Genomic DNA, 16,393 nt, shown 5'->3' on the forward strand with positions numbered 1-16,393 from the left:
GTGGGAAAGTCGTCGGGTAATTGGGTCCAGATTGGAGATTTTAATTATTCATGAGGCTGGCAAGAGACTTGGGGGTTGGGGGGGGGGAGTGGGGGTGGTGGCTGCTGGGGTGGGGGTGGGGTGGGGAGGTGACGAGTCAGGGAGAGCTGGTGAACAATTCTGGGAAGGGTTCGGGAGGGAGGCAGGGAGAGGCAGCGTGTGCATGTGTGATGAGCAATAGCTGTGGACCTTACAGTTGCTGCTAACTGCCCTGGTGTGTGTGTGAGTGTGTGAGTGAGTGTGTGTGTGAGAGAGAGAGAGAGAGAGAGAGACAGAGAGAGAGGGAGAGAGAGGGAGAGGGAGGGAGGGAGGGAGTGGAGAAGGTGGGGGGGGGGAGAGATAAGAGAGAGAAGAGGAAAAGGAGAGAGGAGAAGGAAGGAAGAAGAAGGAAGGAAGGGGACAATACGATCATGCTGTGCTGTATGAGAAGAACAAAACAGGTAGAGCTGAAGATTTTTATATTCCTTTCCGTTAAGAAATCTCCCAGGCTCCTGGGTGTCTGTGGGATGCGTGGCTGCCTGAGTGCGTGAGGGGCTGGGGTAGGGGCTGGGGGAAGGGGGGGAGGAAATTTCAGCTGCTTTCAGCGGACATCTCTTTTGCAATTCTTTAGCATCTTGCGACTGAAGGCTCTTTTCACACCCTTCAGCATGACTGTTCTGCCTTTCTGGGGCTGGTGATGTGGGGAGGGGGGGTGGCCTACGTCCACATTTGGGGAGATACCAGAATCTCCCCACTCTTCTTATTTTTTTAATAGTGGGCAGATGTATTGCCTAGGATTTTCTGTCTGTGGTTCTGAGGGTGTGGATGGGAGGTGGGGTGTGTGTGTGTGTGTGTGTGTGTGCGACTGGCAGGAAACGTGATGAGATCTGGCTCTACCTTAGAGATAAAGGAAGCAATTCTTCATCTTATGCCAAAAAAGAAAGGATGCCCAGTGAGCCTTGATCCCTGGTCAGAACGCTCTCTATTGCTCCTGGCTCTTATGAATGGGAGATGCTTTATGTGCATGTGCTGTGTGGTGGCTCAGAGGACAGGTGCATTCATTTTTTTTATGCTACAACAGTCTGAGCAAGAATTAACCTGAAGCTCTTTTTCAACCTATGCTATTGTGAAAAATGCAATTAATTAATAACAAAAGCATTAGCTGGAGGAGGGGGAGAGTCAACCTTTTTGCAATACCCTTCATAATACAACCAGTTAGACAACTGTGCACCAGCTGGTAAAGAGACAGAGGACCACGCCTCTGTTAGCTCTGAACTCGGGTGGGATAAGAGAAGCTTACAGTGTGAACCTGTTGGAAACCAGTACGTTCCCCTTACTGGTATCACCTCTCTTTTCCTCTCAGGGAACTGGGATGCTCAGGTGCATTTTTTAATGCACAAAATAATAATGAAATCGAAGAAAAAGCTACTTTGGTCATTCCCCCCTCACCCTTCTGCCTTTTATTTCGTATGAATACCCAAACCTGCTCCTGATTAAGAGAGCCTATTTTGGCTGACCCTCTTGGACTTTCTCTGGAGGATGCTGGATTTATGAAGTTGGGACTCTGAGACAGGAGCTGGCCCCAGATACCTTTGTATGGCATTTTGGAAACTTCCTTTGAATTACGGATTTGTAGGTAGTGACAAAGAGCTTTGGTCCTTATTCTCAGCACAAAACTCAACTCGGTCATAGGTACAGCACCGTACTGGTTACTTGCTTTATATATGCATATGTTTATATATCTCTTACAATATAGCACTGCAGTATTCTGCAGCAGTAGTGTAACACATTGACGTGAGTTACTCCAGTTACTGTAGAACAGCACCGTGTTGAAAGGAAATCCAGGGTAAGGTGTGTTTCTGAATGGGGATGTGTGTGTGTTATCAAATGAAGGAACATTTTTGTAGTATAATGGGGAGGGGCAGGTGAATGGAAAAGAAAGAGACCCTGCGTCATCCTGTGTTTTTCACCATGCAGGTTTTTCAAACACTTTGCAATTAATAATACGTTCACTAAAATCCGGAGGGAGGTGGCGATAGCTGGTGGGGGTAACACGTTGCAGCCAGCCAGCAGAGCATGTTCAGTTGGCAAATACAGGATGAAAAGAGCAGAGGAGGAGAAGGAAGGCAGACAGAGAGGCAGTGTGACAGAGAAGTGGGTGGAAGTGCCCAGCAAATTTTAAAATAAAGTAGGTAGCTCTAGGATTCTTTGGAGGCAGAAGAGAGCTGTTGGAGGAGGGGGGGTAATTTTGCCCATACCATCACAGGTTGGGCATTAAAGCTCCTCAATAACATTCTCTATATCTCTGTGGGTTTGCTTTTTGTCTTTTTGTATTCTGGCATATTTAGAAATGCACGGCATGCAGGTATCTTGATCATACATAGTGCTCTCTCCCCCCAGTACAGTAAATCCACCGCATGGTACACACCCCTTGCGCGTGCATGTGCGGCACTCATCTCCACTCGCCGGTCGCTCGCATCTGGAACACACATATATGCACGAGCACACATCCCCTCGTTCACACATGCTTTCTGATCCTCACGCAGCCACGCAACCTGAGTGTGCCTGCCCGTGCATATTGGGTGGATGTTCCTGGGCTCAGAGCCCAGCTGAACACAGACCACAACTGCCAAACTGGCAATACAGCAGTTCGCTCAGCGAAGCTGGTGATACATCAGAGGAAGCTTTAATTTGGAGGAAAAAAAGGAAAAAAAAACCCAAACAACTCGGTTTTCAGTTTGTGTTCTTTCTCTGTCCCCACCCAGACCTTTCATAGAGAGAAAAAGATGGAATGGGTTTCCTCAACACAGGCAGGAGTTTCCTTCCCAAAAGACAGACAGCTCTCCTCAAATTATTTTTCAGGGGAAGCCCCTGGTGTCCCGCCTTTCTGTCAGCTAAAGAGTGAAATGTTGAAATTACAAACTTGTGGAATAAATCTCTTCACATTTGTGTCTAGGTGTGCCTGTATGTGTCTGTTCTCCCACCCCTCAAAGACAAGTATGTTGGACCTTGCAGATTATTCTTTCTTGTGGGTGCCATGCCAATGTGAAGAGTGAAGTGTCTGACTGTGGCCACCCATGAGAGGTGAACATAGCTTGGTGTTGCCATTTCTGCCTACAGATGATGGCAGCTCTGAATCTGTGCCCACAAGATCCTCAGTTGAAAGGTGGCATAACCAAAAGCCCAGGTCAAGCAATTTCTGAAAAATTCAACTTAAGCCTTTACTGACAGCAAGAGATGTGGTCAGTTACAGGCAGAACTGGACAGTTAGACAGGTAGCTAGAAATGCAAGTGTTGCATGCATCAGATACTGGAACAGATGGACGTTAAGGGGGTATGTGCTTAGTATTGGATTGCATGAGTGATTAAACAATAACCCGTGAGCAGGTTTCCCACTTGTGGGTGAGATGAGTCTCATTCATCACCAGCCATATCCGACTGCTTTCCTCTCATTCTGCCCTCTCCTCCTCACCTCAGTGCTGGAGAGCCAGCGGCTGCAAAGGTTTAAACCTGCCACACCCATCAAATCAAAGGAGGGAGGGGGGGAAGAGGCAGTCTGCATTTCTTTCCCCTTCCACACGAGTAGCATGAATAAACAGGGCTGTACCTCTGAAGATGTGGTTTAATGCAATTGGAGAAGGAGAAAGCATTAGGGAGCTGTTCTAGCAATTACAGCCAGCCGGCGAGGTGTCTTGCCATTCCAGGAATTGCAGAGGTATATAGGAAGAGGGAAATGGAGAAAGTGAGGAAGAAGCATGCAGAATTAAGGTTTTCTTGCTTCAGGATATTAAAATGTCTTGGACTTCATTTAGAACTACGTAATTACGCTGCATAGTCCAGACGCTTCAAAACTTGCAAGGCATGGTCTTACCTTGAAACACCGGTGTGGAGACAGGAAAAGGGGTATTTTAAAGGAAAGGTGTCCATCTACGCCCCTCCTTCCTCCACACCTTGCCAGTGTGGCATAAATCACTACAGACTATTGACTTCAGGGCAGAGGCACTTCATCTGCACCTGGGGAGAATCTAGCTACTGCTTCTGTTTCTCAGAGACACTGAGCAGTTTCTGCCTTTCTTCCAGTAAACAGCTTATGAATGGAAGTTTAATTACTCCAGGTCCTTACTGTTTCTCTTCCTGGGGTTTTACCTCTGGGATTTTTCCTGAGAAGGGTGTCTCCAGAGAAACACCCCTCCCATCACCCTGTCCTCCTCCACTGCCTTTTCTGACTATTAGAGACATTGATTTCTCCTAGCTCGCATAATGTAACTGTTCTTAATGGCACAGACAAGCCCCCTCCTATGGAACTAATTGCAGGCAGAGTTTCCAGAGGGAGAAGGACAATGGTAATGCTTAGTGCAAAAGAAACCAGTCTGATGATCCAAATAACTATTGCCAGTTGCTCTTGAGTGAGAGTGCCAGCACGAAACAGTCAGGGAGTACCCACTGGTATGTAGGGACATCCCTGCTAGAGAGGGATGACTTTATTCTCCTGTCTACCTGTGCCGGGCTAGGTACATATGTGCAGGCTGAGGAACTGACACATGTTGTCTGAGGGCTTGGCCTGACCTAGTGCTGAGGGTGTCTGAATGATGTGAGAGCTGCTTCAGCATAAGAAAATGAGCTGTAGCTCCAGACTCTGCCCATGTCATGCTGTGAGGGTGGGCATCACTTGGGGATAAGGGATGCGAGGGACCCCTCCTCCAATCACGTGGCTTTGATGACTAGAAGAAGAAAGTGCAAAGAAATACCACCTCAAGTCTACTCTCATGTCAGGTCAGCTGTCATGGGTTCTGTGATGTTATCACAGGACCTGGTGGTTACTCTGTGAAGACATTATGTCTTCCTCTTCCTGTTTCCCAGAAATATTCCCCATTGTTGGTGGCTGCCAACTTGTAAGGTTTTCTCATGATAATGGGAAGGTTTGCCTTTTGAGCCCTTTGCCCACTGTGAAATGAAAGCAGGCTGATAGTTTTGCATGACATAAATCAAGCATGTGTGTACCTGTTTAGGTTTGCTGGCCTCATGCTGCGGGGCTTGTGCTGCCCTCAATGACTCCTGTCTGCTCCACGTGCAGAGAACATGAGGCGTGCCCTATTGAGCAGGGATGTATATGCTGAGGGATCTGAGTATTAACAGATAACACAGCAGGCATAGCCTGAGGATTGCCTCTGCTTTTGGCTGTGCACACTCTCAGTACTGCATTGTTGACTACCATTGGCTCGGTCTGTGCATGGCTGGCCCATGCATCCTTCCCTCTGTACAACTCTCCTGTAGTCCCCTCCTCCTGCATATAACTGACTTGCATCTCTCCTGTTGCTTTGGGATTCCTCTTTAGAGAGGGAGGGCTTTATTTGGATTTGAGAATGAATGATATCTCTGGTGACAGTTCCAGGCTAAAGACACCTGAGGATGGGAAACCTTTTGATGGCAGCTCTCTTTGGAAGACACTGTGCAATTCCCCTGTTTGCTGTGTGTCTGACAAGTCTCAGGGATAGATCTGGCAGCAGTCCTTACCTGGCTACATCTGAGTTTGGAAAGCCGTAAGGCAAGAACTGTAGCCGAGTAGCTACAGAGGAATGCCAGGCTGGGAAGAGGAGGTCTGTCATCCAGAAAGGCCCAGTGGAAGAAACACATGCCTTGCTTCTGGAAACACCACAATACCTTGCTGTGGGAATACCCGAGGAGGTGCTTGGGGGAAACACCTTTCAACATCTGAAGTCCAAAGTTGAAGTTTAGAATCCATCCATTTCATCTGTAATTCCAAGATCCTCCTGAGCACGCCAGGAGGTGACATGTAATCTCAGAGTTCTGATGGCCTCATGCAGAGAAGATGTTTATATTTCCTTAGGGCTCTTTTTCACCTGCTGAGTGTATGTGTAAAACTCCATGGCTTTTCATGGTTGCAAGCACCACAGGCCAGTAGTTAGTATGTAGAAAATGGTTTCAGGAGAGATGGTTTCTCTTCCTACCAGTGCTATTAACCTGCTTTCGGCTTGATCGAAGCAGAGTTTTTCTGCCTGTCATGGCTGTTTCTGCAAGATACTTTTCCGTTTGGAAACTAAATCATTAATGTGTTGGGAATAAAAAAAAATGGATTCAGAAGCCCTCAGGTGAGGGGGGATTTAGACAGTCAAAGCATTGCTTTATCCATCCTCAGTCACTCCTGCAGTGCTGGGATGTTTATTAGCCACTTGAGTTCTTTTAACACAAACCACTGATTTTCTTCCCAGACCCCAGCTTTATTAATATGGGCCAGAGCCTGAGAGTAGGGCTACAACTAGTTTTCTCCCTGCTATTCACCAGTGTGCTACTTCCCCCCTATCATCACAATGGTCCAGCCTGTGGCAATCTACAATATGTATATGGGGTGGAGGAATTGTGTAATGAAAACAGTGATTTGTTTTTAATATAACAAAAGGAATTTGTGCTTTTGGAGTGACACTGATCCGGCTGTCTCTGCCTGTTACTCATTTTGTCTCCTCTCCCCATCTGTTCTGCTCCTTGCCTTCCTCCTGCTCCCTTGACCACGCAGTCCTCCTGCTGCTGCTTCTCTCCTCCAGCTGGGTACCAGCCCTCCACTAGACTGTGCTTTTTGGGGACTCCTGCTGCCAGCATCAGCCTCTGCCACCAGGGTCTTATTCCCTTCACCCTTCCTGTCACTGGTATCAGGAAGGAAGCTGGCAGGAGGGAAAACTACCACATAGGTTCCTCCTTTGTACTTCCAGTTACTTTTGCAGCTCCCCCATTTCTCCTCTACCTGGGCAGCTGCCACAGCTTCTGCAGATGAGCAACTGTAAACAGAGACATCAAAGTGGTGCATCTTCACCTATTGCATTGCTGCTTGCATGGGTGTAAGGATGCCCTTCCCAGCAGGTGGCTGGGGAGAGGTGTGGCTGCCATGGGAGGAGTGCATGCAGTACAGACCTAGTATCAACATTCCTGCTTCCTTGAGGGTTCCTATTTCATGGAATCATAGAATTGGCTGGGTTGGAAGGGACCTCAGAGATCATCAAGTCCAACCCTTGATCCACCACCGCTGCAGTTACCAGACCATGGCACTGAGTGCCACATCCAGTCTCTTTTTAAATATCTCCAGGGACGGAGAATCCACCACTTCCCAGGGCAGCCCATTTCTTCTGGGCTTGTCCCCTGGCTACTAATGCCACCGCTTGGTGAGACACTGTGCTCCAGCTGTCTTTTTGGCCCAAGAGAGGATGTCCTGGGCCTGCCTTCCTGCCACCAGGGTTGGTTGGCTTTGATGCCTTGAAAGGGAAGCCAGGATGTACTTACATTCTTTTAATGATAAACAATTAATGTCAGCCCCATTCATTACTCATCTTCTGAAGTTTGTTGAATTAATTCCAGTCATAATCACTGTATATCTCTATTTATAGAAAGCTGGGGCATCTCAAAATATTTAAACATTCTCTCTGTAGGAGACACCTCTCTGTAAGGGCTGATAATTAGTAAAGCTAATAGGCTGTAAAAGAACCCTACTCACTTGGTTTGAATACCCCTATAATTTAAGGGTGTAAAGGAGTGTGTTTGGATCTGAACCTAGCTCTGAAGGTAGCTTTATTCAACTCTTCTCACAGTTGCCTAGGAGTGAAATGTCTCAGGAATTTGAGGGTTTTTTTTAATGAATTGGGATGATTTCTAAGAACTAGTGGAGCTCAGAATATTTTGCAGTTTTTATTACTCTTATAATTAAGACTATTATCAGTTGCCATCCAGTTCATCATACTTTTGAATAGATTTATTTTATTAATACTATCTAATGACCTTATAAATCTGCAATGTTAAGTACTCAGGAGTGAGCAGTTTGGGGCAGCATTTTACCATGCTTTGTTCTTTTGCACAAGATGCCAGTCATTTATACTAGTTCAAATTTAAACCAGCAGGATGTAAACCACAATAGTTTTGAACTGACCATTGTTCTCCTTGTATCATTCCTTCTTCTGTCTGCCCACAGCCTTAGGACTAAGGTCTTCAGTGGTGAATTTATAAATAATTTAACAAAAATCATCTAGGTTTGGGAAGGTTGACATAAAGAAACAAGTGTTACTTGCTGATTTGCTGACAGTAAGATTTGCAGCCATTTAGTTTCATGTAAGAGTGAAGTCCACTCCTGGAAATCACCTGCTGAGAAAATGCCAGGAGGGCATCCCCTGCTTGACTGCTCCTGAGAAGCATGGTGCATCTGGGAGGTGGTACTGGCACAACAGAGCAGTGTAACAGTGGGGAACTGAGGGAAAGGGGGCTTTAGAAGCTGGACCAAATGTTTGTCCTCAACACAGACTTTCCAGTATGGAAAAGCTCCACTGGAATTGTGCTTGTGTCCCTCAGAACTGGGGAACCTTTCTTTAGGGTGAAGGATTTAATTTTTAGCTTATGTTGGAATAGTCAGGCTGGCAGCTTGCAAAGAAGTGGATTCTGAGTTGTCCTTGCCTGGTCAAAGATGAAAACCAGTGTTTTTAACCCTTGCTGCTGCTTGCATTTCCCGTGGAAGACCCAGAGGAATTTCAAGGCCTCCAGATAGATTTGAGGACAGACCCCTGCAAGAGAAAACTGATGCTACTATTGACTGTTAAAATTGCAGTCAAAAGAATGATAAGGATGCAACCAGTCTCACTTAAAGCACAGGATCTGGCAAACTGCCTTTCCCTTGTATCATAAATTCTAGTCAGAATACCAACTAGAAGATATTAAATTCTAAGGAAAGGATGAGTGGCACAAGGAAAAAAAATGTCCCTCCAAAATAACCGAAGAAATAAAGCTAACTGAAACCTCCATGAAGTAAACAGAAGCTGGATAAGTTCCAGAGGATAGTTAGCAAAGCTAATATGTGAATAAATACCTGAAGCTCCCTCTTATTTGATAAAACTAGATATATAGTGAAAAGAACCCTCCATTATAATGCTAGTGTAAAAGACTCTGGAAGAGAAAACAGCTGACAAACTAGTGAATAATGAGCCCAAATGGCTTACAGGAACTTTCATCAAACCTTCCTTTAAAGTGTGGTTAATTCTTCCTTATGTTCTTTGTTTTCTTTCTTTGAGTCATATGATTCCACAATTCAGGAAGACATATCATGAGACAATGCCTTATTTTGTAGTATTTAATTGATTTTAATTAGGGTGTGGCTGACAGAGGAGTCTGAAATGTATCACAGTATCTTACCATTGCTCTGAACTGAGAAATAGGGGATTGTTTTGAGTTCAACTACCTTAGGTGTGGCTGTCATAGGCTGTAGAACTCAGAATTTCCTTCCTTTCTTACGGTGAAGGTACCTGAAGTCCTAAGACAGTCACACCTGTAAATATTTTCACACAGAATCAAAGAGTATTAGGGGCTGGAAAGGACCTCACGAGATCATCAAGTCCAACACCTCTGCCAGAGCAGGACCACCTCGTATAGGTCCCACAGGAACATGTCCAGGTGGGTTTTGAATGTCTCCAGAGAAGGAAACTCCACAAGTTCACTGGGCAGCCTGTTCCAGTGCTCTGTCACCCTCACAGTGAAAAGGTTTCTCCTGATGGAACCTCCTATGCTCCAGTTTGCACCTGTTACCCCTTGTCCTCTCATTGGACATCACAGAGAAGAGCCTGGCTCCATCCTCCTAACACTTGCCCTTTCCATGTTTAGAAACAGAAATGATGTGGCCCCTCATCCTTCTCCAAGCTAAAGAGACCCAGCCCCCTCAGCCTTTCCTTACAAGGGAGATGTTCCACTCCCTGAATCATCTTTGCTTTACCCTAGACATTTAAAGGCCACTTACTGGCATGCATAGATGATGCTTAGTTCTATAAGCAATAATTAGCTCAATACCTCTCTAATAGCTAAGCTATTGGTGGGATCTACAAACCAAGTATTCTTCCCATTACATTCCCTACACAGCCAAAATAGGTAAAATTGCGTGAGCACACAGGTCAAGTGTCTACACAGAATGCATCCAAGAGAAAGGTATATACTGCCTACTTTTTAACCAGAAGCACTTGGATTATATTTTTGTCCATAGACGTGGTGAATATACCATCTCTGCCTGAGTAGATCTATACTCCCACCTCCCAGAAGAATGTGTTATTAAGCTATAGAAGGGACCAGTGTTTCCTGGAGACGCTGATCTATTTTGCACAGACAAATAAAATATCAATTGGACCAGAACAAGAGAGTGACTCTCTACCTTAGTGTTTATGATACTCATGAAGGGTGGAGCTTTGGTTAAAGCTTTGTCATCCATCATTGGAAAGCCAAAGCATTTTATGCCCAGTTTGCATGTCTCCAGTAACATGTTCAAATGCAATTTGATGGCTAAAACAATTAATAGCAGCCATAAAGGAGGAAGGTACAAAGGTTTTAGGATGTACTGAGGTAAGATGATTGTTTCAAATTTGATGGAAGCCATCTTTGAACCATGAGTTTGAATGCTTTGAGGGCTAGGTGATGTGTCAAAAGGCTGAAAAGTAATGAGAAGATTAATAAATTACAGACTACTACAGTTTAACTGTAACTTTCCTGAAAAAAAAAAAAAAAAAAAAAAGAAAAAGAAAAGAAAAAGAAAAAGAAAAAGAAAAGAAAAAGAAAAAGAAAAAGAAAAAGAAAAAGAAAAAGAAAAAGAAAAAGAAAAAGAAAAGGAAAAAGAAAAAGAAGAAAAAGAAAAAGAAAAAGAAAATCAATGGTGGAAATTATCTAATAAAGGAGATTATTAGGAGCCAGTACAGATCTGTTAAGAATAGATCATGCCAAACTAATTTAGCTTTCTTCTAAAACAAGCCTTGTGGGTACAGAGTAAGTAGCTGTCATACCTTGTCATTTGTAAGGATTTTGGCATCATCTCACGGGCTTTTATCATAAGTGAAGCATGGAAACGTGGTCCAAAGGAAAATGTTATATCAGGGATGCAGAACTGGTGAAGATAGTCATATTCAATAATCAATTCTCACTGATTTCCTGTGGAAACAGAAGAATATTGAGTGTCTTGACTTAAGCTTGAGCTGTGGGCTGTTGGTGCTTCATATTTTCACTAAATATATTCTTTCTATTTTAATTTAAATCTGGATGACTGTATAGAGAAAATAGGATTTTTTAATATCTGCAGTTAGTATGAATGTGGTATAGGCTGGTGGAAACAAGTAGAATTAAAGACAAACTTGTCAGACAAGGAAAATGGTTTGACCAACATAAGAGCAAATGTAAAGTGCTCTTCATGGAAATGATTAATACATTGCAGCCAGTTGTTCAGGGAAGCCAGGAGGCCATCTAGCTACCCTTCAGGAAGGGAGGCAGGGTCTCTAGTGGACCACAAGTTCAGTGTTAATATAGAATATCACGCTTGTCAAAAAGGAAAACATCAACTTGCCAGGCTGTTCAAATGGGAGTACAGGCTAATAGCCTTCATCTCTGATGAGAACACATAAGTCTTAGTCCTAGCCTTGTACTGCACTCTGAGATGTGGTCCAGTGAGTGACAGTGCAGACTGAGATAGTGAGAATTGCTGGAAGTCAAGGGAAATAAAATCTGGGAGGAAATAATTAGGGTTGTTTAACCTAAAAGGAATAAGGCTGAGAGGGGTCAGGATGCTAGTCTGGCAAGTGCAATAAAAGGGAAATAATCTGTTCTTCCTGTCCAGGGTGGATAAAACAAGAAGTAATGGCCTTTAATGGGCCACCAGAGTGATTCAGACCAGACTTCAGGAAGAGACCAAAAGGACTGTGATGCACTGGAACAGATTGCACTGGAACTATGGCAGCTCCAGTCACAGAAGGGCTGTAAGAGGTACTTCTGGACCAGAGGATGGACTAAATGGTCTCTTGTGCTCTCTCAACACTATTTTGTATTATTAGTATCAAATATTCACTGAAGCAGGAACTGGATTCTATATAGGTCCTCTTGCAGAAGAGTGCTTAATCAGTAGGCTATAAAGCTGTATTTACCTCTGTGCTCTGTCTCTGGACTCATGCATATTTAATTCTTCCACCAAAAAGGCCTAAGAGCTGAAGTAGGAAAAGCTAGGAGCAGCTTACACTAAGCGGTCATCTGTAGGAGGAAGGTAGGACTTGAGATTTTCTCAGCCACAGTAGAGAGTTAAATAAACATCTCCTATAATTTAGGGAAGAAACAGTCCTTTGCCTGTGGTACTAGAGAAATATCTATCTAACCTGCATGCTGTTAGAGAGGAACCAAAGTTGTCTCTTCCTGGGCAGGGTTTGGAGCTTGGAATCCAAAACAGAAGATGACTCCTGATAACCAGAGAAAGCTGCATATACACAGGCAGTTTAGATGTCACTCTGTCTTCAGCATTTTCTATAGTCAGATTCCAAAGGCATTTATTTCGTGTATTATGGTACTGAGGTTCCTAGTTCTCCCCATATTTTCTGGTGGACTTAAGACTATGGTTTTTGCAAGGCATCTCACCCTCTTCCTAGGCTTGACTCCAACTTCTGTACTCTGAATGCACATCTGCTGGAGCTCCATACTCAGGTTCCCTTTTCATCAACCTCAGGGGAGAATTACTACAAGGGATTTATCAGTTGGTGGCTTCTTCTACCTGCCTGACATGAATTATCTCAAAGCATTTGTATGGTAGTCACTCAGAAATTCCCAATTGGAGCGCTGAACCCCTACTAACACTCACCCTCTGCTTAATCCCCTCTGCTCCCATAATAATGTGTCTCAGTGGTTGCTGAATAAAACATACTGCAGAGATATAATATTCACCTTCACTGGATATTTTCTTATGTAGCAGAAGAGCTACATGTTGCATGAGAATACAGAAGATCTAAAGATGACCTGTGGTATCTTCCATTATCACGTGCTGAGTCCCTACAACCCCCAGCAAGACCCCAGGAAGATACCCTTCCTTCAATTATTCCAAAGCCTTTACACAACACAAGAGGGGGAACAAGACACCCTGCCTGCAGTCAGGATTACCCAACTTTTGGGGGATGAGATAAACTGTAATAGTCAAAAACAACCTTTTCTACTGTATCAAATTTTGGCTGAGCTTTTCCTGTTTGGATAAGAATTTTCTTGGTAGGGATCTTCTTCAAATAGACACAGTGGGTTGGGTTTTTTTTTGTTGTTTTTTTTTTAATTTGTTAGTTGTCTGTATCTGTTGAGATTAGAGAAAAAAAGCTTTGAAGGTGTAAAGAATTTTGCAGCCATTTTAATAAGGAACAGTTGTTCCTTTATAATACAGGGAAAGAGAATGCCATTATGATTTCAAATGGAGACATTTCCTATTTTCTTCCCTTTTAGTTTCTGTATTTAAAATAATAGATTAAACACTTTACTTAAGCATACGTTGAGTTTTCAAAGTCAAACACTTAGAATACAGGAAATTAATTAAAAGGGTTGCCTATCCATCTGTAATTTTTCTTCTCTCACTTATGGGCATAATGACTGTAGTCCTTATTTATAAGGTTAAATCCTGGTACATACATTTTTCAATAGGATCTCTGTCTTATTCAGTGCACAGAATGGAATATAGTTAGGGACTGAATTAGTTTTTCCATAAATTAAGGTGTTTTCTATAGATCTCCTATTTCAGTTACTGCCAGTGATGAAGGTTATGTATTGAATTGGGCAGGGGGCTGTTCAAAAGCAGAATGGTCTCATGTTTTGGCAATTGAATACTGCCCTGAAGAATTAGGCTTTTTTCTGCCTCTTGCCACGAGTTCCTATGTGACATGAAAAAGCTATATAAATGAGGCTTTCCATGGGTGGCCACTAATTGGTGTGTTCTCATTTTCTGGGTTTTCAGTCTGAAACACCTGGGGTCTGACTTGCAGAAGTGCAGAGCCAGTATTGTATGGAGTTCTGCTCTCAACATGCACGGAGCTGGGGAAATGCTAATCCAAGGCAGCTCAAATTAGGGACCCAAAATTAGTGGGAGCTCTGGCCATTTTGACCTTAGTCTCTTTGCATCTGCTTTCACTGTCTGTAAGCCAGAGATAACAACCTCACCTACCTCCCTGGGAGAACATCCATTAAGGCTTGTGAAGCACTGAGATATGATGGAAAAATAGCACCATAGAGAAAGACCATGAGAGAACTGGTATTCTGCAGTGATGCATTTGAATGATGTGTGGCAAATAAGGCACTTTGCCATGCCTGAAATTAGGACAATGGGAAATCACTGAATCCAGTAGCCACTCAGTGAGCTCTGTCTAACCTTTGTAGTAGATAGAGTGGGGGAGGCTTGCTAGAAAACATAAGAAATGGTAAAGACTACTATAAAGCATATGCACAAGGGAGTCAAAGTGAAGTTTCAGAGGTAGTTTCCATTTTACATTTTCTGCTTCAGCCTTTACCATGTGGCCAGAAAGATGCTTATGACAGGTTTTTATGTAATATGAGTCACTCTACTTCCTACTTGAGCCTGTGGATGATGGGTTGCAAAATAATTGGCAAAAATTAGTTCAATGTGTTATCACTGATAACTACACTTTTCACTGATGTCAGAATATATCAGTTTACATCCTTCACAAATCAATCACTTTTGTTATTACTCCCTTTGTATGTGAGCAAACTGAGGCACTGAAGAAAGTGGAATTACCTGCTGAAGTCTTTCTGCCTGGTTTCTCTGTATATAACTAATAGCTTTTAAACCAGTATTCACATGCCCTGCATGAATTAATCCAGAAACAACAGAAAAAGTATGGGTTTATTCCTCTCTTCTTCCCCAGTCTTATCCATACCTGGAAGAAATTGCTTGAATAATGCAAATTGTTACTTTGCTTTATTTGCCAGTCACTTTATAGTTGTGTCTGTGGGAATGGGGTGCTTATCTGCCTCCAGAACTCCATGGGCCTGAGTAAGGGCTGAGCTGGAAAGCTGAGGAAGCAACAATGTCTGTGGTATCACATGTCCAATGTCCTGGCTTTTGTGGTGTTCTCATGAAGTTCAGGCTGTTTCTGCCCTGGAAGATCTCCAGGTGGGGAGGTTGTGTGCTCACCAGAAGAGGCAGTCTGTCTGGAATGTAAGCTCCAGACCAGGATGGGCTTAAGGAAAAGGTCAAAGGTTTCAAATTGGGCTTAACAGGGAGCCCAGGAAGAGGCAAGGACCTCAGTGATACATGGCCATAAACATATTAATAAGAGTCTGCCTGGGGTTTCTCCCTGATCTGAATATGTGGCTGTTTTTTATTGTGGAGACCATGAATGTCTGTATTGCCATTCTCAAATCTCTGGTGCACAAGATGGGACACCATTTTCTGGCCAGGTAGATGTGGGAATTTTTCCCACCATGGATATTCATGTTGGCTGCTGTTGAACTGGTATGTTGCCTCTTAGGCCTCTGTGTCCATGAATTATATCCAGAAGAAAGTTTACTTCTTCCAGGAGGGTACAAAGCAACCTAGCATGCTCAGGAGAGAGTTTTTCTTAGCAGAGACTGAAATGGAAATGCGGGAAACCCAATGCAGAAGTTCTGAAGCCTTGGGAAAAAAAAGCAATTCATCAGCATGCTGTAAGCATGAAGAATCTGTTGTCCTGAGATGACATGATCCTGTAAACCCACCAGATCTTATTGCTGGTTATGGTTTGAAGCCTATGAAGTTACCCTGTCTCCTGTTTTGAGGACCTGAGGGCTGAGATTGTCTTCCATGGCAGCTTAAGAGACTTCTGCTTCTATGGGGTTAGTCCTTTGTCTGTCAGGACTGATAGGGCTGATGGTCAAGGCTGAGTGATCCAGAGAGACACTCCATGGAGATGGTGTAGGTGACCAGAACAAAAAGTCCTGCTGGCAGGAATGGAGAAAGGACACTGTCCCTCTGTCAGCTAAGAATGGAGAGAGAAAGGCTGTCAGTGTAAGGAAGAAAGAGACCTTGTGGTAAAGTGAATGTGTGGTTGTCTGCCTGGCCCAAACCTGATGTATGTTTGCCAAGAAGACAGGAAATGTAGGTCTTGTGTTAGCATCTGTGAGGTTGGTGGAGATTCTGTAATCCTTACTGGTCTCAAATTAGATGGGATTTCAGCCTACCCTTGGGGCAACCTCTTGGTGCTGGATTTTTCATGGAAGTGTACTCTACCCAGCATAGCAATGAAGGAGGAGGCAGGAAAGGCACTAGACTATGTCAGGAGATGATTTTGATAGAAGCATCATGTGGCTCCGCTGGCTTCTTCTCCCCGCAGGAGAAGCACTGACCACAGCAGATAATGCTGCAACTTGTAAGGACCCACTCCAGAACTGAAGGGGCCTTACCAAGGGAATCCCTCCTGTCTCACATAGTGCAGAAAGTGGCCCCACTGGCAGAACTTGCTTTCTTCCCTTTCTCTTCTCTGGTTTTGACTTGTCCCTGCAGAGAGCAAAATACCTTCCTTGTTGCTCTGCCACCTTTTATCCACCCCCATTCAGTTCCAGGCTTTCACATATG

The 16,393-nt window shown here is 43.9% G+C and overlaps 1 protein-coding gene across 1 annotated transcript in view; it reads left to right on the forward strand.

Moving 5' to 3' along the window:
• The first annotated feature begins 363 nt into the window (after window positions 1-363).
• Window positions 364-16,393, forward strand: part of GAP43 (growth associated protein 43) — a 59,830-nt gene continuing 43,800 nt past the window's right edge. The window contains exon 1 of the mRNA XM_071760021.1: window positions 364-479. Coding sequence (XP_071616122.1) covers window positions 450-479 — 30 coding nt within the window. The 5' untranslated portion in view covers window positions 364-449. The remainder of the gene's footprint in view (window positions 480-16,393) is intronic.

The sequence above is a fragment of the Heliangelus exortis genome, chromosome 1 (genome assembly GCF_036169615.1).
Source record: "Heliangelus exortis chromosome 1, bHelExo1.hap1, whole genome shotgun sequence".
Taxonomy (NCBI): Eukaryota; Metazoa; Chordata; class Aves; order Apodiformes; family Trochilidae; genus Heliangelus; species Heliangelus exortis.